This window comes from Limanda limanda, chromosome 15, assembly GCF_963576545.1.
Source record: "Limanda limanda chromosome 15, fLimLim1.1, whole genome shotgun sequence".
NCBI classification, from domain to species: Eukaryota; Metazoa; Chordata; class Actinopteri; order Pleuronectiformes; family Pleuronectidae; genus Limanda; species Limanda limanda.
Window position 1 is genome coordinate 3,239,603 of NC_083650.1, and position 24,800 is coordinate 3,264,402.

At 42.4% G+C, this 24,800-nt stretch overlaps 1 protein-coding gene across 1 annotated transcript in view; it reads right to left on the reverse strand.

Annotated features, from left to right (window-relative positions):
* Positions 1-24,800, reverse strand: part of LOC133020526 (pro-neuregulin-3, membrane-bound isoform) — a 288,466-nt gene that overhangs the window by 29,833 nt on the left and 233,833 nt on the right. Inside the window, exon 3 of the mRNA XM_061087112.1 lies at positions 18,778-18,851. Within this exon, the coding sequence (XP_060943095.1) occupies positions 18,778-18,851 (74 nt within the window). The remainder of the gene's footprint in view (positions 1-18,777; positions 18,852-24,800) is intronic.

A 24,800-nucleotide genomic window follows, 5' to 3' on the forward strand; every position in this document is an offset into this window, starting at 1 on the left:
CACCGACAGAGGTTCTATCTGCTGAGTGGCCCCGGCCGACATCTCAGAGCGGGTGAGCCGGTCTCTCTAATGTGAAAAGCTCTGTCCAATCTGCCTCCGATCTTATCAGGCGATGTAAGCACGGGTGTAAGCGGATCATTTTTCACTTTATCCCACGACCCAGAGACCTCTCTGCTCTGCCTTCTTCATTTCTCCCTTCAGAAACGCCCGTGATGCAGGACAGAAGGAGATGAACACGATAAACAGCCGCTCTCACACGGAGGCTGACGGAATCATCTGCATTCGCCAAATATTTACCAACCGCTGGATGAAGAGAAATCCACACTGCTGGATATTTATAACAAGGTAAAAAACCCAGGATGAGGAGATCAGTAGGTCAAGCCTCAGATCAGGTAAAGTTTCAGAATGGGACAAGTAAATAATAAACATACAAAACCACGTTTAGCAAATACTATGAAAAAGGAAATGCACTCTGATTTATGAGAAATTTTGAAGTATACATAGAAAAAGATATATTACACTTATTTGAAGTGTATTAAAGAAGTACTTTTACATCACATCTGAATTCTTTCTGAAACATTTATATTAAACGTGGCTGTGTTGTGCATCTGCCGGTACAGTCCCTGGATTGGGAGTCTGAGTTTTTTTATGACTATATCGTTTTATCTTTATTTGCAGTTTGGTACAGAGTTTTATTCTCACAACACAACCATATATATAAAACTATATAAGTTAGCCTGGGCGACCCCGTTGACCTCCACAGAGACAGAAGGAAATGTGATGTGTCCTTTGGAGCTCTGCAGCTCCGCAGCCCTTTGGGTGGAGCTGTAAGTGCTGCTACTGCCGGGGTTAGCAACTCAATTTCCCATGGAGCTCAATGGGTAGAGCCTCGCACTAAAGCTGCCAAGGTTGGGGATTTCATTTTCTGTGTAGCTCGGTGGCTACAGCATATATCAGCCGCAGCACTGTCAGGATATGAGCTCCAGCTCCCATCGGGGCCGCCCATACTGAAGATGTATGCACTGCAGCTACTGTAAACCACTTTAGGCGGAGGGGCCCACGGTGTCATGGGTTAAATATGCTCTGTGGGAACTGATGGCCTTTGATTCACTGGATGACCGACGGAAAAGGTTGGAAAAACACTGCATCTGAATTCATAACGGGCTGCAGCGGGAGATACATTTTCATAAAACTGAAAATCTATTCAAATCTTTGAAAAGTAGAGGCAGCACTTAAAAATGTTGTGGAGAAAAAACGGCTTCAGCTGCATTATTGTTAAAGCTGCAGCTTCAGCAGCAGCAGCAGAAGTATTTGGATAATTTATTTACATTTACAAATACTTTATACATTTCAAATCTTGAAGTCTGTCATAAAATGCATCCATAATCCCAACGTTTCCAAAGACTGTATTTGAGGGGAAATCATCTTGAATAGAAAGGTGCAGTCATAAAAACTCTTGCATTTCAATATTTCACAAAAAAAATCCATATAATCGTCACTAATGCATTAACATACAAGCAGCATTTAAATGTTGTATGGTGAAGCTCCACTTTTTATATAATGTTGCCTCGTTCAACGCATACATTTTATAAACTCATTCCAGGGACAAGTTTCAACCATAGACTGCGTATAAAAAGTTTTTAACTTTCATTTTACTTTCAAACAACACAGGATACGATGACAACTCTACAACGTTAACGTTTTGTTTATGTAATAGCAGGAGAAATGAGGGGTGTTTGATAGAACGGGTTGGAACGATAAACATAAACGTGTGTGTAGAAGTGTTGATTTTCAGATTTCGTATTTAAATACATCCAAAGCTGTTTCTAATTTGCTTTTAAAGACGTAATAATGTCTGTATGAGACCGAGGGAACAACCCAGTGCTGCTAAACCTCCTGTATAAACTCTGCTGTTTGTGAACATAGACAAACACATAAACAGACTGAAGAGCCCATTAAAGCGTCCTTGAAAATCACTAATCCTTCCAATTTTCTATCGGCTCGGGAAATTAAGCCACAGAACATACAGGGAAGAATTATAAAAAGAGCAAACTGGTGAGAGAGTGTGTGGCAGCAGCCTGAAGCCGAGGGAGGTGTGGGTAGCAGGAAGTCAGTGGCATGTCACCGTGGACTCATGGGTGTGTGTGTGTGTGTGTCCCATCTACTTCCTCCAATCGGTGATTTACTGACTTCACTCATATTTCCCCATAAAATAAATATATGATGAAATTAGTGCTGATGACGTGACATAAATAAGTCTCATAAAGATTCACACTCGTCCTTGTGTGTTTTATGTTTTCACGGATTACGATGAAACTTGATATGACCCATACTGATCGTTAAAATGATAACATATAGAAGATAATACCCCCCCGCACACTGTCTTAGTTAAGGTGATATATTTATTTGTGACGTTTCGCTGTAAGACCTTCATCAGGGAAATGGTTTCACACAAAGAGAAGATATTTTTGTCCGTTCTTTAATACTCATATTAAATAATATATATGAGGTCTACAAATCTGAGGTGCAAACTTTTAAGACTTCATATTTCAATATGTAGGTTATATTTAAATTTGATCATTTTTACTTTTCCTGGAAGTTTCTCTCAATGCTTCAGTTTTTTATTTTATAGTTGGGTTGATTCATTGATTTTCCTATGTTGTATCAGGAATTGTTAAAATAAAGATTTACATATTTAATCACTTTTCCTTGGATCCGTTCTTTACATGCTGCACCTAATGGGCAGTAAAAGTATTTCCTGTGTTATTAAGGATGATGTTTGTGTTTTTGTGTGTCTAGGATTACACTGCAACACACACAATCCTTGTGTCTTCTACTTCTGTCTGTCAGATAAAAAAAACTGATTCTTCCCCAGGATGAGTGAGTGATTGCATCATGTTCCTGTCTCTGACTGACTGATAGCTTCACTCCACACGTGTGGAGAGCAGAGAATACGCTACGTGCTATTTCCAATTAGCGCTTGGCACTCTTCAGAGAGCCGGGAAATAAATTGATATTTTGACAGATGGCGGCACTGAAGGAGGAGAAGCTAGATGATGGCGCCGCGGTGTCCACTGCTCAGCCTTGATGAAATTCCATATTGTCACACAATCATGTGATGCAACCGAACGTCGGCGCTCTGTTGCTCCGTGTTACACAATATTCAGATGTTTACTCCACTTTGCAGGTGCAGGAATCGATTGGTATCACAGCTTGTTTCTGGGCAGTGAGGTAAATATAAATGTAACAGGAAGCACTTATCATCATTATAATTAGGACGAGCAGTCACAGCAGTGATATTAACACTCCCAGTGCAGCTACTCCTACACATCAGAAACATATTTACTTCATCCTATGATAACCGCTGCCTTCAGGTTGGGATCTGCAGGTAAAACACTGGATTCTACCCTCGATGTTATTCCGTCTAAAAAGCTTGTGAGACTCACAGTCAGATGTTTAGAAAATGAAAGGTTTCTGCCTTAAAGTGGTTTAGTAGTTTTTCTAATTATGTGTTGTGACATAATTGCTGAGAGAATCGTAAAAGCATTTGCAGAATGCTTATCTGAGTCATCATTGAAGTTGAACGTCGTCTTTAACTTTCATCGTTTTTTGTCTCTCTCTGTTTTCCTCCATTTCTGTTGTGTTTTTTTGCCTGCAGCAGTTGCTATAGCAACTAGAGACCATCTTGAAATGCAATCACACCAGCGGCAGCGCCTGTCAACATGTTGCTGATCAAAATGTATATTCAGTACTCAAACTCAGCACTGACACACAATATTATATTAGTATGTAGTATTAAATACGACATTATTACAGATACATTCCATATTAAATACTTCTTTATTTCAGTATAGTAAAATATAATACTTTATCACACTTATAATCAGTAGTAAATACTACTTTATTTCACATACTCAGTTGTTAATACTACTTTATTTCATGAGTATAGTAATAAGTACTTTATTACATATACTCATCTGTAGATATTACTTTCTTAGATGAGTACTCAAGATGAAATACTACTCTGTATTCAGCAGGTTTTAGGAAGTAAAATAAGTATAATAGAGTAGTATTTAATACAAACAGTACAGGAAGGAACAGGAACACTAGTAACAGACTGATGGAGCGAATTGAAACTGGCTGTGAACAGAAACAAGATTTAGAGCTTCACTAACCAACTTTCTCATATAAAGGATTATTCAACTGTCTCAAGTGAAATGTGAAATGGAGAATTATAACCAACTTTGCAGTTCTAAAAAGCTTTTCACTGTCTTTTAAATTACTAGTTTCGTTTTGTGACACGTTTACTGCACAGTTTAGTTTCAGGCTGATCCTCCAGCAGGAAGCAGTTTACTGATGCACAATAAAACACAGTCTCAACCTGCAAATGGAATACCTAAAGAGATGCAGCAAATGTATATGTGTTAATTGAGCTGCAAACTAAATGAGTGAAGGACAATTTAATGAATTCATGATGGGTTTAATGTCACATTTCTAATGAAATCCAACGCTGACATAGACTCAAACATTTGGAGCAAACGGTCGGACGAGGGTTAAGTTAGTTGCAAATAAAGAAGCTCTTCTAAACAAGAGGAACTGAAAACGAGGGTTAATACTGGACCCGAGTTTATTTCATAAAGTAAAATGCAGGACTTTAGGTTTAGAATTATTATTTTTCTGTTCTAATGTCACTATCTCCCTTTTTAGGATCTTACCTGCCCACATCCTTAAAATATGACCATTCCTTTGCCATTACACGGCCCATTAGACACACACACACACACACACACAGTGTCACCTCCATGTGAGGACAGTAACCTCCCTCACATTATTTCCTGCTCGCTGCGCAGCATTAAAAGCAAAGTGACACAAAACGAGACGGAAGCTCCAAACACACAAAGGTGCTTTTAACTTTTGTTTTGCACTTATTGGTTTGAAATCACTTTCACTCTCACATTTAATCGACGGATTCTTTCAGTGCCGCACAAGGTCGGGTTCTACATTAGTGATGTTTTCTTGGGAGCCTTGGCGTTAAATAGCTGCTGAATTGGATTCATAAATGTGACTGTTTATGAGAGAAGCAGAAAAAGTTATGTGAAATCTACAGAACAAAAATTAAAGTGTCACATAAAGCTGGTTAATCTAAAGTTTGGTTTAGGATTGAAATTGGATTTGGTGTCATTTAGACTTTGAGTAATTGGTCTAATCTGTGACGCTGCTTTGCATCATCTGCGCTGTTCAACAGGGGAGGGGATAAATAGTCGGTGACATCGTCGCCGCAGGAACGCCCACAAGCAGCTGTCAATCCTCATCAGGGTCAAATCACAGACTTGTTCATCTCTGGCCCTTAGTACTAAACCCACACACTCACATTATATTACCAAGGGCTTTCTATTTTACCTTCATTCGTTCCGTAATACCTCGCACCCTTTTTATATTTTCACCTTTTACGGTTACGCCTCATCAATTTGTGATGTTCAGTGTGTTCCCGGAGTTATTATCTGAATTGATGTGATTTGTCATTTCGATGCAGCCACTTTTCCCTCATCATGACTTTTTGTGCTTCTACTTCAGTCTGAGCTTCTCTGCGATGTCCTCTCAGAACGGCTTTAAGAGAAAATGACCATAAACCAGTGGTGAGCTGCAGGTGGAGAGTGGAGGTGGAAGAAGCAGCAGCCTCAGTGGGAGGTGAAGAACAGTAAAAGCAGAAGAAAGTGTTTTAAGCGTTAGAAAGAACTGGACTGAGGTCTGTTATTTATAAAGCAGAAAGTAATGGGGATGCATTCTGCTCGACTGCTGTTGGAAAATACTCTGTTTTCCTCTTCTGGAATAATTTAATCTCTGCATGAAAGGCACTTCCTACTTCTTTCACTTTCACTGTGACTTCGTGGATAAATAAAGATGGATGGCACGTCTCCAGTTCATCTCATTATATCGAAATGAAGCCAAAATATTCACTACAAATCGATTACACCATTAGGGGCCTGCACCAGGAAAGTAACCCACAAAAAAGGTGTATTACAGGTAAAAATTATAATTATATAAAATCACGGATGGGGTTAAATGTTTTTAAAATTACTCAAATAACTGTACTTTGACTTTTTAAGTTTGGTACGTGTCCAATCACTAACGTGGAGGAGGCAGGGTTTATTACCTATACGATGGTCCGCCACAAGGGGGCGATCAGGATGCTTTGACCACCTTCTTTGGAGCTTTCATGTCGTCCACCTTTACAGTCTATGGGTTAAACATCTCAGTGGTTATGAGGAACAATGAGTATTAACCGATCACTACGATAAAGAAGTAACTGGACCCTCCCCTTCACCTGTCCCCTTCTACTTCTCCCAAAAAACATTTTGAGAAAGTATCTCAGAACTGTGAGGAAGGCTTTTAGTCGTACGTGCTCCCTTATCATTCGCCTTGGTGGGGAAATTCAAATTTTCTCCCGTTTCATCAGCTTCCAGGGCAACGAAAAAACGATCTGTCAAAGAGATTACTTTTATTTTGATGTGATATTTTATGCCCATTAGTCACCATGTAAATTGCAGCTCCCTAATTACTCAGTAATTCATCATTATTACACATCACAAAATTTTACAATTTCACATCAAAGGGATCTCAAGTCAAGCAATTTCCCTGCGAAACTGTGACTTATACTAAGCTAATAACATGCGCTTTAATAAACTCCAACACGCTCGTCATGATGATGCGTCACAGGAGCAGAATGCACCTGGTGATGACTCGTGTGTCGCCTGCCGCCCTGATGCAATGACAGCTGCAGGAACGTAAAAGAAGAAATCTGGGCGGCCGGTCTTCAGATGTCGGCGGTGCAAGGTCAGTGCGTGAATCACTGATGCCTCCGAGGCATTCAGGAAACCAGGAGGATGGAGAGAGAGAGAGAGAGAGAGAGAGAGAGAGAGAGAGAGAGAGAGAGAGAGAGAGAGAGAGAGGAGGGACGGTGGCTCGTCGAGAGGTTTTGCAAGGATGAATGAGTAAGAGAGGAGGAGGAGGAGGAAGAGACGAGTAAACTGTTCCCAAAAGCCATGAAGGAGGAGGGAGGAGGGAGGAGGGAAGGAGAGAGAGAGAGAGAAAGAGAGAGAGAGGGGTAGTTGTGGTAAATGATAGCAGAGTTTTAGTAAGCAGAGGCTGCAGGGCGTGGACAGCTCACGGAGAACAGAGGAGCCTGATGGAGGCGTTCAGAGGCAGAGTCATGACTCAGCATTTATTCAAACAGGCTCCAAACTCATTCTGTGTATTCTCTCGTTACCTGTAAATAAGACACAAATGTCGGATAAATAACCGATTGCACTGATCTCAACGTTTAAGGTAAATGGATTCCTCTTGTTTTCCAGGAAACTAAAATGGAGAGTCGACTATTTTCCTCTCTTTATATAAGATCCAGTGGTTTGTCACCTTATAAACACACTGGAGACTAAACTTATTATATTTAAATTACTTTTTATCATTGTATAATTTTGTTTGTGCATCCTATTGTATGGATTCACATTGTTTATGTTTTAAAGTTTTTGAGGTGGACCTGTTGTGCTTTAGTGCTAATAAGGGATTCTTTATGGATCCTAGGAAGCAGACAAATAAACACAAACTGAAAAGTGTAAGCTCGGCTATAATCTGCAATATCTACAATTCCAAGTTAGGGCAGTTACAGGCAGTTACAGGCATATTCAATTCAAGTGTTTTAAAGCTGCTGTTGTGTGTAAATACCGTAGGCCCCTGCACAAACAGCCATCAGTGATCCACTAGTGTTGGAGCAGCATTTATCACGTGCATCAACAAGCACATTCTTCTATATTCAGCTGCACAGCAACACAGAGTAAACACACATTGTTGTTGAATTCACATTCACCCGGTGTCTTCATCTCTTTGATCAGATGTTCCTTATCCAAATTCTCTTTGGATTTGTAACTGACCTCTCCTCTTTAAATGTTTTATGATCACGGATATGTGTTCTTTACTTTTTGTCAGTGATCCAGACGCTTCCCCACACAGCCGCTCGTTTTTAACACCGACAGCTTCACGCCCCCCCGAGCTTCACAAGGGCTTCAGTGGCAAGTCACACAATATTGTCTCTGCAGAGAACGAACACCTTTAGCACAGGAGCCTTGGATCAGCTCTTCTCCGCCCTCTGCCCTCCATCACCTCATTAAGGCCTCCATAAGTAAACATACATTCATATACACTTTCATTCACTGACAGTCAAACCACTGTTCATGGGCTGGATCATCCCGTCTGATGCATGACAGAGGAGCAAAGAAAGGTAACGTGAGGATAGCTGCAGTTATTTTTACATCACAGCCTTTAAAGGACCAGTGTTCCTCTTGGCACGGAGCAATTTAAAACTGCCACGCAGCCCAAGCACTGATCCCTGATCAGCGCTCTTGTTCCTGGAGGTTTAACGACCACAAGTGCCGGACTAGAGCCACATGGAGGTGGAGGGAAGGCATGGTGGCGTATCGTAATGTGCACAGACACTGGGTCCCCGGTCTTCATTCCGGCTGAAGGGGGGGGGAGGGGGGGGGGGGATGTGTGGCATGATGGGTTCAGTCTTATGAAGAGAATGAATTAGAAGAGAAGAAGAAGAGGGCTGTGAAGAAGAGGAAGAAGAGCAGACCATGATAGAGCCGAGGGAAGCCATCGATTCTAATGCTACTTTATTGTCTTGCCTCATAATACACTAAATATTCATGTATTCATTTTGTCTGAGTGTTTTATCTTTGTGGTTCTAATGCTCATGAATTCATGAAGTCTTTGCAGATTTAATGGCAGTGAAGAGTTTTGCTGAAGGGTCAGGAAAACAAAGTACTACTGTACATAATAATATGACGATATTAGGATGTATTATGGTCTTGTTTATTGTAAGTGTAAAGCAATCTGAAAGCCGGGTTTTTGCCAAAGTGACAAATAAAGCTTTACCGATGCAATTATATGTTTATGTTTCTATTTATTATCGTATTTGCATGAATATAATACAGTTTTTCTTCTGTATTGAAATGAAAGCTGTCTAACGCAGACGGACTCATTCTGAAAAGCAGATAACAGGTCGGACACTTAGAGACAAACAACCAGTCACTGTCTGATGACTGATTACATTAAGCGAGTAATATAGTTGTGTTGAAGTTATATCTTTATCTATATCAATATCTATATATTTTGGTAACGGTTTGTAAAAGGAGCATTAAAAATCATTGGCAGGATGTTTAAAGTCGTTTTTCTCCCTCGGCTGATCGACCATTAGCTTGTTCTCTCACCTGCGTTCCTGGCAAGTTGTCATAATCACGTTAGTCGGAGCTGGCAGGTTTTATTAGGCTGGCGTCAGATGAGACGTTTGCTTAAACAGCTAAAGTTGCTCTGTAACAAGGAATCTGTGAATACTGATGTGAGAGGAGCTCCTTTATCTTGGCTGTGTGCTGTGCATCCATTAATCTGACAGGTCCAAACAAAAGGCCTGGGGAGGATGATGTGCTTACGTCTTACTTCTCTACCTGGAACCCACCAAATAACAAAAGCACAGGAATGAGGAGAAACTAAAGAGAGGAAAAACAAGGCCTGAAATCAGACGAATAAAATGGAGCAGATAGAAGCCCAGAAAAGAGAAGGTAAAAATCTTTAAAGCTTCACTAACCAACTTTCAAATAACAGATTGTTCAACTGTCTCCGGTGTGACGCGAAATTAAGAATTAGAACAAACTGTGCAGCTCCACAAAGCTTCTTCAGTGTCTTTTAAATGATCGGTTTGGTTCAGTGACACATTCACAGTATCTGCAGGTCAGATTCAGTCTCATCAGCCGTGTTTCTGGCAGCAGGAAGCAGCTAATTCAGAAAAGGTCTCTGTAAGCAGCCTACAGGGAACAGCTGTCCGTCAACACGTCAACGAATCGCTGACAGGAAATAAAACACTCGGAAAGATAGACAGACAGATAAAACATGACAGGAGGCAGCAACAACCAGATGTTCACAGCAGCTCAAACAGGAATAAAGAAAAAACCCTCATATTGCACTTTTTATCACCACTCAGGTTTACTGAATTATTTTGCTTCAACGTATTATTAGCCTGATAAACAAAGCAAGAGTTTTGCCTAATGCATCAAGGTAAAAATTGTTTGTGTTTTTATTATGGGCATTCATGCATTTGCCATGTTGTGATTAATATTGTAAAAATGCTGATTTATCTTATCTTGTTTTGCACTTGTTTGTGTACACTACCAGATTTTTCAAACTTATTGTTTTAAGTTTGTGAAAGCTTATTTTCAAGATTAAAGCTGTATATTTTATCTTGTTGAAATAAGGAATAATAAATAGGCCTGTAAATGATGTAAAGTGAGTTTGGAGCTCTGTGTCAGGGAGGCAGTCGGCTGTGGGCGGAGCCAGTGCACCGGCACCCGGCTGCCAACTTTGGCTCATGCAGGACAAAATTCATAGAGCAAAAAAAAAGTTACGGTAAAATAAGGAAACAAACTTGAAGCAGCAAGAGCTGGAGAGAAGGGGAATTGAAAAAGTGTAGACAGATCAGCTCTTCTCCGAAGAGTTGCACTGTCTGCCACTCCGGCCCGGTTATTAATGACCTGTGACTGGAGAGTGGGTGCAAGCAGCGAGCATATCAGCCCGCTGCTCCGGGATAATCTGCATCCCACTGACATATTCTTCACTAAGCACCGGCTGACAAGACCCATACTTCACAATAAATTGGGCCTTCCAGTTCCATTAGGGCCTGAATGTGGGCACAGCCCGAAGTCCTGATCAGATGCTCCAAGGGAAACAGGAGAAAAGCAGTGTGGTGGGAAAGTTAACCACAAAGTTATTGTTTTAATATTCAATCCCAATCCTTCACTTGGGTTAATATTGTCAGCAAATAACACAGGGGGGTGCACGCTGGATGAATTACAGCGATCCATACAAATTTCCTCTCTTATGATTGCTTGCCATCACATCAGTAGATGCACGGAAGGTAAATTGGTTCCAGCAATCAGTAGATATTCATTAAGCTCCGTCGCTAAAGTCGTTTTTTGTTTTCCACAGAGTTCATGTGCCGGAGGAGCATCATTTCAGGGCTGGTTCAGCTCCATTTGAAAAGAGATGTATATGCAGAGTGGATTCTGTTGTTGTTGGCAGAAGGAGAATATAAAGCACAGACTCAGCCAATCTCTGACGCTGCTAATGCTACACAGACGGCAAAATGCATGCGTTTGATTGGGATCAGCCAATAAAATCAAGCGCAAATCCCAAAACTTTCATGGTTGTAATTCTATTCGGAGGCTTTTGTACATTTAATTCATTCAGAGTCGGGTTTGGCGTTTGTGAGAAGAAGGTCACGGCGAGGACAGAGACGCTGTGTGTAATCCAGCTGCAGCTCCCAGGAGCAGCAGTTAAACACAGTGTGCGCTCTAAAGCTCCGTGTCACCGTGGTAAGCCGGGCGCAGACTCCGGTGAGGACGCAGGCGAACACGGAGCGGCCCGGCTGCAGCTAATTAACGTCTGCGTGTTCCAGAGGAAGCTGACAGCAGCGAGGTATTAGATGCAAACTGCCAACGACCTGCTGTGAACCTGGAGCCTGAGAGGCCGCGTGCAGACGACGCTGCCACTTCCAGCCGTGGATGAGGAACCTTTAATTAGCGGGTGGACAGGTGAGCTGTTCCACAAAAAGACCACCAGCGACTGCCTCTGCCGGGATGTGCAGCCCGGTGAATGTGTGGATAAAGATAACGCACCAACCGCCACGTGAGGGAGACGGGGATTTATCACAGTGAAAATGAATAAACACACGTTGGGAAAAGGGAAATTTTCATTGGCAGCGGTCCTGCATCACTTTGTCTTCCTGCAGCGAGGTCAGTTTGTCATGCAGCAAGCAACGCCATCAGACAATGTGTGAAACTTGGCGAGCTCAGGCGGACAGAGCTTTCACTGAGACGCCGCCGCCGCCATCGAGCAATGTGTCACCGGCGCCGTCCTCCCGCCCCCCCCTTGCTCTCACCGCCGGAACAAGTGCAACCGGGGGAAGTGCAACCAAAACACCGGGAAGGAGATCTTGTCCCTGTGAGGTCTCAGCAGGACAAACTGTACGAGACAACAGACGGGACAAACCTGCCTGGGAGGAAACCCAGGCAACAGAGTGGCTGAGTTACTGTGGTCTTACCATTTGGAACCTCAGACTTTGAGATGGTACGACCCAGATTGTCACGTCAACAATCATCTGAATATTCTCACATCTTCACTGTTTGCTGTTTGCATTGTGTTGAATGTCATGTTTCCTTTTTATCTTTCAATAGTCGTCAACCATTTATCCGTGGTGTGTGTGTGTGTGTGTGTGTGTGTGTGTGTCTGTGTGTGTGTGTGTCTGTGTGTGTGTGTGTGTGGAGCTTTTCCAGTTTTATTGATGGCTCAAAGCACTTTAAGGTTGAAGTTGCATTCACACCAATGGCACAGGGGCTATTCGGAGAGTGGATCCGGGGATCGAACCGATGACCTCTACCTCCTGAACCATAGCTGCAAAGCACTTTGTACTGAAAGGTCCAATATTAAGCTTATTATTATTATGATGATGGGGATGCTTTTTGTTGTTGTTATTTATTTTACGCAAGTGTATGTTATTTTATTCTTTTTTTGTATTTCTGTCTACTTTTATTATCAACTCATGGATCATGCTGTTAATTCTCATCCCGGGTGTTTTGCATGCGAGTGCAAACAAACAGAACCTGCAGCGAGAGAGAAGAAGCTGTGAACACTATTAATGTGTCATGGATTCTTTTCATGTGTTTTCAAAGAGACCTGCTGTCAGAGAGAGAGACTTCTTCTTTTGTTTTTTTAATTGGAGTGTGGATGTGAACGTTGCAATTTCCTTCACCCTGGACATGAACCAATTAAACCAGAAGAAGCCGGTGCAGCTCCAGCTCCACAAAAAAACACCGTTATTATCTCCATCATTATAAAATACTGAGGTTTTGCTCCGGTTTGGTAACAGAGGAACTCCGACCAGCTCAGACCACCACCTTGCGTCAGTGTCTTAAAGCTGTCAAGAATGTCGACTTGACAGTTCTTTATCCATATCCTGGTCGGTTGGATTTATCCTGCCACAATTAGTTAGTGTCAAGAAGAGGGAGGCCGGTGTCTGACGTGTAGAGCGTTAAGCCACATGCTCGTCTTTTAGATTGTGTGAATTCAACAAGATGAATCCTGAGAATCTGCTTTAACCTTCCCAACGCTCTGCAGGGACGTCAGGATGGAGACATGCAGGAAGTAGAACAGAACAAAAGTCTCCATTCTGACACACTCACAGACTAGTAAGAAATAAGAGGGTGGACATTCTGTAAATTTGGCTCTTTTGCCTTTTCTAACTGAATGTGTGTCAAATACAAAACCCCAGAGGTTAAATGAAAGTTAAAGCGTTATTTATGCCCTGTGAGACAAATTGAGATTTGTGAAATACAAATAAACCATGATTGATTGATAATTCAATTACAGTTACCACATTGACAGTTATGACAAATCAACATTCCCAAAGAGTCCTCATACATCTTCACAAACCAACATCTCCACATTGAATAGAATGAACCAGCACTGACGTTCACTCCCTTTACAAACAGTAAACACTGTATCCATGCTCGTGGCTTTATATTGACTTTATCTCTGCACTTTGCTCGTCCAGTTTGCGTCTAGTTCCTGATCACCCACGGAAAGTGTTTGAGGCTGTTGTATCATGATAGATGCAAGACACTCACAGAAGTGTGTGTGGTAACTTATTGATTTTAAATTAAGTCAAGGTCACAGTCAGCCAGCGTGCGTGACCTCTGGAGCTCAAGGACATTTCATTCACACTGTACATGTCCATGAAAACCAACTAAACAAGGGTTTTCTCTGAGCATCACTGAGATACACAAGTATTTTCACGGTTGTGACTGAACAACATCGATCACATGCTCAGTGGAGCGTTAGTGAAACCATCCAAGGTGCCTGCGCTGCCCCTGACTCAACAGTTGGCCCGTGATAAAAGCATGAAGCTTAAAGAAATCCCACATTTTATGCTTCCCTTTGTATCTTATGGCCTGAAACACGCAGTACAACATGAGATACAGGCCTGGAGACTCGGGGAAATTGCAGTCGCATGATTACTGCGACGGTAGTACACACAAACCTGCCGAGCATGAAATCAAATCTCATAAAGATAGTGCGAATTCAATTTGTCTTCAGATTTAAATCTGTAAATCGCTCCCTCTCCGTGTCTATGGGCTGTGATGTGATGCATGGGATGTAGATTATTCAGATATTGAGAATATCCTCAATCTGCCCGACGGCGGCGTAAAGCTAGACCGTCGCCCTCGATTCAGAAAGGTGGAATATGTTCTTTTTAAATGGGGCTGAGACAATGATTGCAGGAGATGATGAAAGGAACAGATTGAGGCTCGGGCGGAGGAGAGAAGAAATCCACCTTCAAGTCCATGTTAGCACCTGGATTCGATATCATCTACTACAACCTCTTCTTCAGAGTAGATGTGCCAATACTTGGCTCCCAGTTTGAACAACAGAAGACGTCTCCACAGAAGAAGCCCTTGGAACTCGGGGGCTGTGATAACAGGAACAAGCTTCTGCTCTCTGACGGGTTCGGAGGGAAACCTAAAGGAATCTCTGATCTCGAGACACATCAAATCAGAGTGTCAGGTGACAAACTCTGTGTGGAGCCTCGTCAGTGGTTTGGGGCCTAAATGCACTTCAGTGAGCCGTGAGGAGCCCCCCCGCTGTGACCTGCTGTTGTGGAGGATCTGTTTTTACGCATCAGAGTTTTAACATCTTCATCCTGTAGTTTAGAATCTGGTTCTGAGCAACATCCCAGTGCTTTTAAAATCTCTGAGAGCCAGAACGTGGCTTTAAATCTCCTGGTTTAAGCTTTGGTATATTTATTAAGTTAAGTTTAATTTGATTTGATTTGATACACAGAGTAACTGGTATTAACCAAATCAACAAAATAAAATGTTTGGCATCTCTCTCTACATTGTGAGGCTGAAACAATTTCATCTCCTAATCAAAAAACAATTACTCTAAATTGGTCTCAAATGAAATTTCATTATAAATGAAACCATTAACCTTCAATTTCTTCCTCTTTACCTCCCAGTGTTTTAATACATCTTTATTATATCTTTATTAAAACCTTATTAAACTATTATTCCACATTTACTTCTTTACAAACCTGTTCCCCTTGTACTGAATAAACTCTCTAATGAAAATATTGTCCATCATACAGTCCTTTCTTTTATTTGTTATCTCTAGAAACTTTAAGATCTGTAACAGAATCTAAATTAACTTGATTTGCTTTTTAACAATGTTTGGCTGCAAAAAACGAAACTTCTCATTCCACATTGAAACAAAACAATACATCTATTGTTAATAATCTTTAAATAAAACATTTACCAATGTGTCACTAACCAACTGATCATATGTATGAACACTTACTGCCCAAAGGATCATTAACCAATCGCTGCTTTAGTCCAGTTTGAGGTGGACGAGTACGAAAAAGAGAAAGTATAGGTTCAATGAAATTGGGCCTAAAAATGAACTACCCCTTGTTTTTTGATGCATTTAATTGGTATTTTGAATGCAGTATTTTATTCTGTACGAGGCATGAATGTTGAGGAGCTTTTTAAAACAAGTGTCACATGATATAAGAAACGGTGTCAAAGCAGTTGTAGAAAACTGGAATTCAAACGTTTGAATTTGACTGTTAAATGCTTTATGTAACACTGTCTGGCATTTATTCATGTGTTGCATTTGGTATTCAGCCTGGAGCTTATGTTCAATATTGTTTTGCGGTTTTGGAAGCCAGTATGTTATTCCAGCCTTGTTGTGAATATTTTAAATTAAAGCATGTGGTGTTGGGTGTTTTGTTGAGGGGACAAACGTCTCCCTCTCTGCTTGGCCTTGTCTCTCTTTCTCTGACATTCTGTTTGTTCAGCCACTGGAGTCATGACACCGCTCTCGTCCTGTGAGACCCTGAGACGCTTCGATAGCACCGAGTCAGAAGATGCTTCCCTGCATCCTTTCTCCCTTTCTGCCGAGGCAGCGGTGTGCCAGAGGTCGTTGGCAGCATTCGTCTGCCCTGCCGGTGAACCTCTCTTACCCAAATACCCATCTGAGGCCCGTGCCACTTAGGAGACGAGCAGGATTGAGAGCTGTGGACAACAGGGACAGGGAGGGAGGATGAGGGACTGGCGCTGGGACAAGATGCCCGTTCAGGAAGGTATGGCACGGACGAGGTTAGCGAGGGACAGATGAGGGGGCAGGGGGGGTTCTGGAAGAGGGAGCAGGCAATCAACACGAGCAAGGGACACAAAGGTAACCCGGGGAAATGAGGGTTTGATGATCTGAGGGGGGTGGGGGGGGGGAAGAAGAGGGGAGGCCACACTCTTCTTTTCAAGCTTTGCACTTACCCACTTTTTTTTTTTTGGAAGCAGGAAATGGTTGAATAAAATGGAGAAAAGAGGACAAAAAAAAGTTGGTGTTACTGGAAAATAAATCCACAAGTTTTACGACATTGTGTTTTCTAATAGAGAACAGAGAGCAGGGACTTGTCAGGAATGAAAGGAGGCAGCGGAGAGCGGGACCGGAGCCAGAGAGAATAATGACCTGAAAGTGCGCCAATCGATTCCCACTATTAGACAATGAATTGAGGAGAGAGATTTGGCAGCGAGTTGGAGAAAGTTGCACAGAATAGATGTGTGAAATCAGAAATGAATCAGGGAGAGTTGTGTGAGGTGAAGCCGATACAAACAGAAAGGTGTCGGGCACCGGAGGTTCTGCCGGGACGCCGTGAAAACTCAGGATTTCTTCTTCTTTCCTCCCGTCAGTAATGATTTAACTCCCAGACAATTTATATGGAAATTCTATCCACTAATAATCGAGGTTTTAGGCGAGGAAACCAATCCCAGGTGAGATTCGCTTCCTTGTTTGGCAGAGAGTAACTTTGTTTGTGGATGTCGAAGTTCAATTCCTTTCACCCCTGCAGTTGTGTGGAATATTGTTGAGTCTCCAGAACAGATGCCGGAGCTTGTTTTTATGAGACAAACAGCGAGTCAGGGCATGCAGCTACTTTCTGTATAGCTTCCAAACATAAATACATAAACAACCTCCTGCCTCCGAAACCTTAACTCTGAAATGCTGCTGTTGGAAACGGCTCAGAATGGCACCTGAAAAACACATTATACACAAAACACAAACACTTTATTTCACGGCTGAGTTGATTTGCAGCATATTTTCTTGAGTTTAGAAAGTCGGGTTTTAATTTAAATACTCTTGTCGACTTCAAGTCAATCGTTTCATTTAAATCCAAGTGATATTTATTGGTTATTGTCTAATCTTCCACATCTTTCTATATGTGGAGAAGGTCCTGTAAATAAAGAGACTTATTACTCTCACTCGTCTTAAATTATTATTATTTTTAGTCTCAGCCTTTGTGACGTTGGCAAAAAGAACATTTGAATAATGTCAAACACAAAATCTGTCTTACTTACATTGAACCTATGAGAACATATTTAAGCTTCTTCACAGCAACACAATAAACAACTGCTTCCATCTGACAGTTGACAAATTGTTTTAATGACGAGGACGGTAACGGCTCTTAGCCAGCGATACGTTCAGGTCAGTAGGTTTGTTGTGGAAACAAAGCGCCGGGTGTCACTCGAACGAGCACCAATGTTGTTCCAACAAGGACAATTAGCCTAATACTTGCTTGGAATTAAAAACCTAATTATGGAGACTTAATTAATTATCTGGAAAGTACAGGATATTAAGAAAAGAGCAAGCCATGTTGCCGTTTGCCACGTTTAATCTACATGTGTGATCTTTGGCCCATTCTCCCTTTGCAATCAAGTAGAGAATTTCATATTCACGAGGGGGAATTCTAATTTCACAGGACAAATAGGAAGTAAAAATCCCCAAAGGCACATGACCGTCCCTGCACGGTAAACGGTGCTGTGACTGCACGTGGCTTGTTAGCAGGAAAGTCACAGATAAGCTGCTGTACTGCCACAGTGTCAGTGCCCTAGTGACAAGGTTGCATTTTGGGGAATGAGATGAGGGGAACGTGGAAATTAATACGGCAGAGATAGCGACGGCTAAGGACAGAAGTCGGGGCAATTTGTGTTCTTCCCTCAGGTATGTGACATTGAGAGGGCTGCGGCTTTGGCAGATTAAAAACAGAAAGGGGAAAAGTGACATTAGTCTGAAGAAGGAGAGGATGTTTGAGAAACGAGTGAATAGAAAGGAAAATGAGAAAGTAATACGAGGACCAAATATAAGCTTATGTAAAGAAAGAGTGTAACCGGAGATAGAAAATCCATGAAACCTATACGGTGCTTAAAATGTTAGAAAACTCTGCTGAATAGTGTTTGTCAGAAATGTAATTGTAAAGGTTCAAACACGCTGAAGTATATTTAACTTCCGTGTATTTATTCTTGAGATTTGTCTGAACAACTTCACTGCTTTTACACTTTGATTAGTTATATTTAGAAGCTGAGAAGCCACGCTGCAGATGTGCTTCCACACTGGAAGTAAATCTATCTCAAAGCAGAGCTGGGGATTGGCAGTGAGAACACGTAGGATAAATGTCAGTGCAAGTTTCTGAACATCTGATTTCCCCCCTGCAGATCAGAGCCTTATTCAAATGGTGAGAAGAAATATGACCCTGTCTGTTTCCCTGATATTTAATTCCATATGCTTGTTGTTGTGGTCTAACGATGGCTGTGGGAACACTGGATACACTTCAGTGCAGACACTCACTTGGGTCGGACAGGATGGAGTCGGTCTTCGGCAGAAACTGGTCACAGCGGATTCCCTGGTAGCCTTCCCGACACCTGGTGAAAAACACAGAAACAACAAGAGGAGAATAAATGATCTGTCAGGGAGTCAGGTAGGTGTGCCAGAAAACAAATGCCACTACAACTGATGTAAATGCAAGAGCTGCACATTAAACCGCCTCCTCGTGCTATGAGACAAATATGGCTCAGTCCTCGTGGAGGCGAGCTGAATAGACAAAAAGTGCACAGCAAGGCGCGCTGACAGACAGGAATTAATAGTGAGCAAATCTTTGGGGCCTGAAACCAGCACTTTCCTGAAAGAAGACCACGAAGGAGGCAGAAAAGACAAAACCCTGTGAACAGAAACCCTGTAACCTTCCTGTGTCTGCTGAGTTTCCTCGGTCATACAGGAAGTCTGCTCAGATCTCATCACACAGACTCAAGCAGGCTGAAGGCAACAAGAGGATTTTTTTGTACAGCAGCAGATTGTGTTTCTCCTCAGTTGAAAGATCACGGGACAGTCAACAGACTTGTCTGCAGTTGTTTGCAGAGATATTGCTTGTTTGCATTCTTCTCCCTCTGCTCTGAAGCCTTCAACACGTTGATGCAACATATGCATGCGTCGACATTTAGGAACTGCTGCGACGTCTGTTCCCCAGAGTCGAAAGAGATGCATCGTGACTCGCTGACAATTCACATTGGGACCGCAGATGGAAAAAAGCATGTTGGTTAAGTTCTTATTTCTAGTTTCTAAGGCAAAAGCAGTAAGTTAGGATCAAATCTAATGGTTTTCGGATGGTTAATATTTCGCACAAAGTCTTTAGCAAGTATGTGTCCTGGTGAGGTAAAGCCACTAAAGTCACATTCTTCTCTTATGAAAGTGTGAAAACCCAAAATATATTAAAACTGAATGTGCTTCCTCCCCCCTCCACAGGTCTCAATTGCAAACAGGATCCAATGAAACAAAAAAACCTTCTGTGAAAATACTTGTTTTCCTCTAAACCCTCTGAGAGCGATCGATTAGCCAGAGAAACATCCCGAGGTTTCAGGATATCCTTAAACTTTCAAGAAAAATAAAGCTGTTGAATTTTGATTGGCACATTAGTGAGAGTGGCAATGATCATTAAGCAGCTAATGAAATCTGAAATGTGCTTCAGTTACCCTTCAGAAAAAGGTCCAAGGGAACGGCTGCGCTTTCCCTCAGATGTGTTTTTAATTAGCCGTAGCCCGATAAATATACTCGTAGCAACATATGGAAGTGTAACTGTGTCCTACAGTGCACATAGTAACTCAAGGGCTGAATTACCAGTATACAGTGTAAAGCCTAATTGGACGCCTCAGTTTGTTTGGATGTCAATCCCTGCCTCCGGCCGTTTGTGCTCCGCTCGCTGTTCTGTTTCTCGTTTTTCCCTCATGAGGAAAATGCAAAGTCTCAAACGTGTAAGTTAAAATACCAAGTTTTGCAGCCGTTAGTAACCTGTAACAAATCCGACTCCGGCAAATCTCCCCGATCGATCATTTGGTCGCTTTCTCAAACATCCTGCTCCGCTTAGACTCAATTTTCTCATCCGTCCGACCTGCATCCCAATTCCTCCCCTGTTTACCCCTGTGGGCTTCTTCCTCTGACACTCCTGGAATTAAACTGTATTCTCACTGACAAGCTGACAGCAGAGTAAATATACATACAGCCGTGCCAGTGGCCCCTGGTTTCTGGAAACCTCAGACTGAGACAGAACATCCGTGTCTGTCCAGACCAGAGCTGTGAACAGAGAGCAAGCTTAAAAAGGAAGGTGGTGCGACATATCAAAGATTCTGCTCCGTGCAGATTGATAATGGCAAAGCTCTTTCTGTCTTTCATCTGCAGTGAGGGATTTAAATTATTAAACATGCTTCAGTAGGTTGGGGGGGCGGATGCTCTCAGCGGTGATCTCAGGTCACCGGTGTGTGTTTGAAGAGCATCTTCATCGTGTGGAGAGAAATAACGTGACGTCGCTGCAGAGTTGAAACAAGCAAGAGGAAGAAACAAACCTCTGCTGAGGAGGTTTTGTTTTCACTCCAAGTTGTTTGTTTCTGAGTAAGTTTGCAAAAACTAGAGGTTGAATATCCATGAAACTTGGTGGAAGGTTGTTTTGTGGGTCAGGGACGAACCCATCGAATTTGAATCACGTGTAGCGTCAAAGACGAGAAGGAATAGGTGGAACAGTTAAGATTAATACAAGTGAGTTATTCCCAGGCTGCTTGTATTATACTTTGGCTTAATTGTAAACTTGAATGGAATCAAAGCAACGTTAACGCATCATTAGAGCTGTTTGTTTGATGTGATGAATGTGACTCCTCGTGCGTGTTGTTTGTTTCCAGAACCACGAATGTTTCCACGTTCCTCTGACACCCAGCGTGAAACCTGACTCGTCCTCTAATGGATACAACGAACACAGCTTCAGGATACATTTTGCATTCAGCCTGAAACTGAACTGCAGCAGAAAACAGACGTCAGAATTATTGCTTCTCCTCCGAGTTTGTTGTTCTCAGGTTTTAGGCAACACATATTTGCCGAAGTGAGACGCCAAACATGTGTTGTGTGGGAGCGGGAGAACGAGGCAAACACAAACACAGTCACCTTATGTTAAAGTCACAATTTGAAGTGGAAGTATTTTAGTTTAGTCGGATGAGCGTCAGAGTCTCTGCCTCCTCGGAGCTTCGTGGTTTCCTGTGCACATTCACACGGGATCCTAACCGAGGCTCGAGGGAACAAACTTCCCTCCGTGACGCACTTGACCTGAATTGAAGCAACTTTGACAGGAAGCCACCTCTGTCACAGCGAGTGGAGGTGAGGAAGATAATTAAAAGGAATGGAGGATTAACACAGTGCCAGTATCTATGAGCCGTGCTCATTAAGAGCCGCTGTGGCAGTGAGAGAAGCACACAGCAGCGATTCAATTAAACACTGTGGCAAAAAGAAAAACTTGGAGGCAGAAGGAACCACAATCGAACAGACAATTGTGTAGATGCCTGCCGCCGTGTTGTGTGGCCCCACAGCTCCACTAACACGGCTGTAATATCCTTCATTAGTCTCTGTGCCGTATACCCGGCCACAGATGAAGAGCTTCCTCCGGCTTGAAGGAGCGAATCTACGACTGGAGGAGACAGAGCTGGGGGGTGCTGCAGAGCTGCATGCTTTCTAATTAGCACCGGAGTCATTAATAGAAAGAAAACCAGATTAGACTGCACGTGCTTGCATGTATGTATGTGTGTGTGTGTGTATTTCCCACAAAGCACCTAGGAGCAGGGTGTACGTACATATATAAACATGCCCCCTGGAGGACAAGGAGTTACTGCACAGAGACACATATTCACAACAGCACGTGCAGGAGAAGAGATCGTCACATTCAGGCGGTTCAGAACTTCTCCCTGTGGTTTAAACTTAATTATTACAGCTGAAGTTCATGGTAAATACAAGGGGGTCTTTACAAAGGATTAGAAATGAAACTCGAGCCTAAAATGAGCCGTCATCTTCTCAACGGCTGGATCGTTTTTGTTTGATTCGGCTTTACCCAGTTTTTTAAAGTGAAACTTCACATCTCATCATGCAAACCACAGTCGCTGTAATCCTAATACTAGAGCCCGGGCTGCACAAAAGACTAATGCATTACATCTAGATGGTGTGTTCCTGGGAAGAGACGAAGGGAAAGTGAAGTAAATGCTCGTACATACATGCAAATACTAAGAAACAGGCACCAAAGGGAAACATTTCGGAGAGTTGTTTATTGCCATTTGCTTTCAATCTGTATTTATGTCGTGCTTACACATATATGGAAATCACACATCACACTGCCGGCTCAGTCTTCAAGGGCAATTTGGGGTTCAGTGTTTTGCAAAAGGAATCAAGGAGCTCGGGGATCAAACTACCGACCTTCAGGTTAGTGGACGACTCGCTCTAAATCCCAAGCAGCCCCCCCGACTGTCTGTTTGTCAGCAGGTTTAATCCAAAACTACCAAACCAATTTCCATGAGAAGAGTGTTGGGGCGTGACCTCAGGAAGAATCCATTACAATCTGGAGCGGATCCAGGAATTCTCTGTCACTTTCTTTACCGCTGGCGAGAGAGAGCGTCGGCCTTGGCAGAGCAACGCACTCTCCCCCCCAGTTCTGGGTTTATCTAACGTGGCCTCGCTCTCCTTCTCCGGACACTTAGCATTCACACGTTGAAGCAGCTTCCAGTTGGTTTTGCACCAGTTTGTTCGGATCGTTCTCTTTCAGGGACGATGCTCTGGGCGTCCTGATACTTCTCATCAGACTTGTATTTCAAGTCTCCACTGCTCTGAAGTGTCTCACCTGTGTCCCAAGTCTCTTTAGTCTCTGTGCTCCAGTCGTCTACGTCTGCTCACCTCCTTGGTTTCTCTCGTCCTCTATTTTCTCTCAGAAGGTTTCGCCTCCTGCTCTGTTTTGTGCAGCGCGTCTAGTTTAGTGTTTCTCTTCTTCTCCCCAGTGACCCCCTTGGTTCTCTGTTCATTAAGAGTTTTTGAACTTTTCTTTCCTACTTGAGACGTTAAGCCTCTTTATTGTCCTGTATGGCCTCGTCTGGAGTCTTTGTTTCAGCTGCTGTAAACCTCCACCTCAACGAGCCCTAAGGGATTGAGCCTGCAAGTGCAGAATTTAGAGAAGGTTTTAGATTACATGTTGCAATCTCTGAGTTATATGCACTTCACAAGTCGGGTTATCTGTCAGGTTTAAAACGTATTTCTACTTACTACTGAAACAATGATCTGCACAATATCTTTGTCTTGCCTGACAAGGACAAAATCAGAAAGAGAAGAAAATAAACAAGAAACCTCGAGTCATGCTGACGTCAATCATCATGTGGGTCACAACAGAACTTTGTGGTGTTCTGCAGTTTGCTGTTTTTACCGGATCTGTCCAATCCACAGAGACCGGAACCTGGCAAATATAGATGCATTTCTGAAACACTCTTCCCTGCAACCCGACTGTTACACGGCTCCAAAAACAGAAAACATTCATCATGTCCAGCGATTCCTCCCTTTGATAGTAAAGACATGTTAAAAATAAAATAATGAGGCAAACATCAGAGGAGAAATCAGAGATCTAAGCCACTGTTTCTCTCTCCTTGGCAGGGCGGCCATTTCCCCCAATTTAATACAGAGCAGCCACACAGCAGCGTGAGGCTCGAACGGTCTATTAAAAGAAAATATGCCACAGTGCATTGGTCAGGCTGTGACAGCTTGGTTCAACGGTCTTCACATTGAAAGCCATTTTCCCTGCATGAAGTTCATTTCAGAGCAAAATGGCCGATAAACCCGCAGTAAATAGGGCCACAAATAACTGGGAATGGCTGAAGGGGAGTGTTGTTTTAGTCCCAGTCGGAGTGAGACCTCACAGCGATCTGCTCTGTGAGGATCTCAGAAGGCGGAAATCAACAACAGTTTGAATTAGCACGGCTCATGCATTCCAATCTTAATTTGGTAGATTCTGTATTTAAAAAAGCGTCAATTTAGTTTGTTTAATGTGAGTTTACTAATAACTACACTTTAACGTTTTTACTTTAACAGTAAGACATTAAGTAAATTCATCAGCGAGATAAAGCTCATTACTCAGTTTTCTTCATTCAATCATTGCTTCATTTACAAAGATGCTGAACAAATTCCTCAGCAAGTTTTTGGATTTGTTATAAGAACAAACAAAACCCCGGCGCTGCACAGGGGCAGGTGTAACAGATACTCTCCCATTGTCTTACGTGTAATTTGGTTTTAAGCCAAGATCATGAAGATTTAACAACTGTTTGTTACTGTGGTAACTGGATGAGGCCGAATCGTTTGATGTATCAAATCCTGACATAATCCCGTGTGTCTGCTCCGGCTTTAACAGCAACTCACTGCTCAGAGGTTTGTTTAATCAGACCTGCAGACGAACAAATACAATTGAGGAAGCAGACTTCAAAGCAGCACGGAGATGATTACTTTCCAACATTTTAACGACATTAAACATCTTGTCG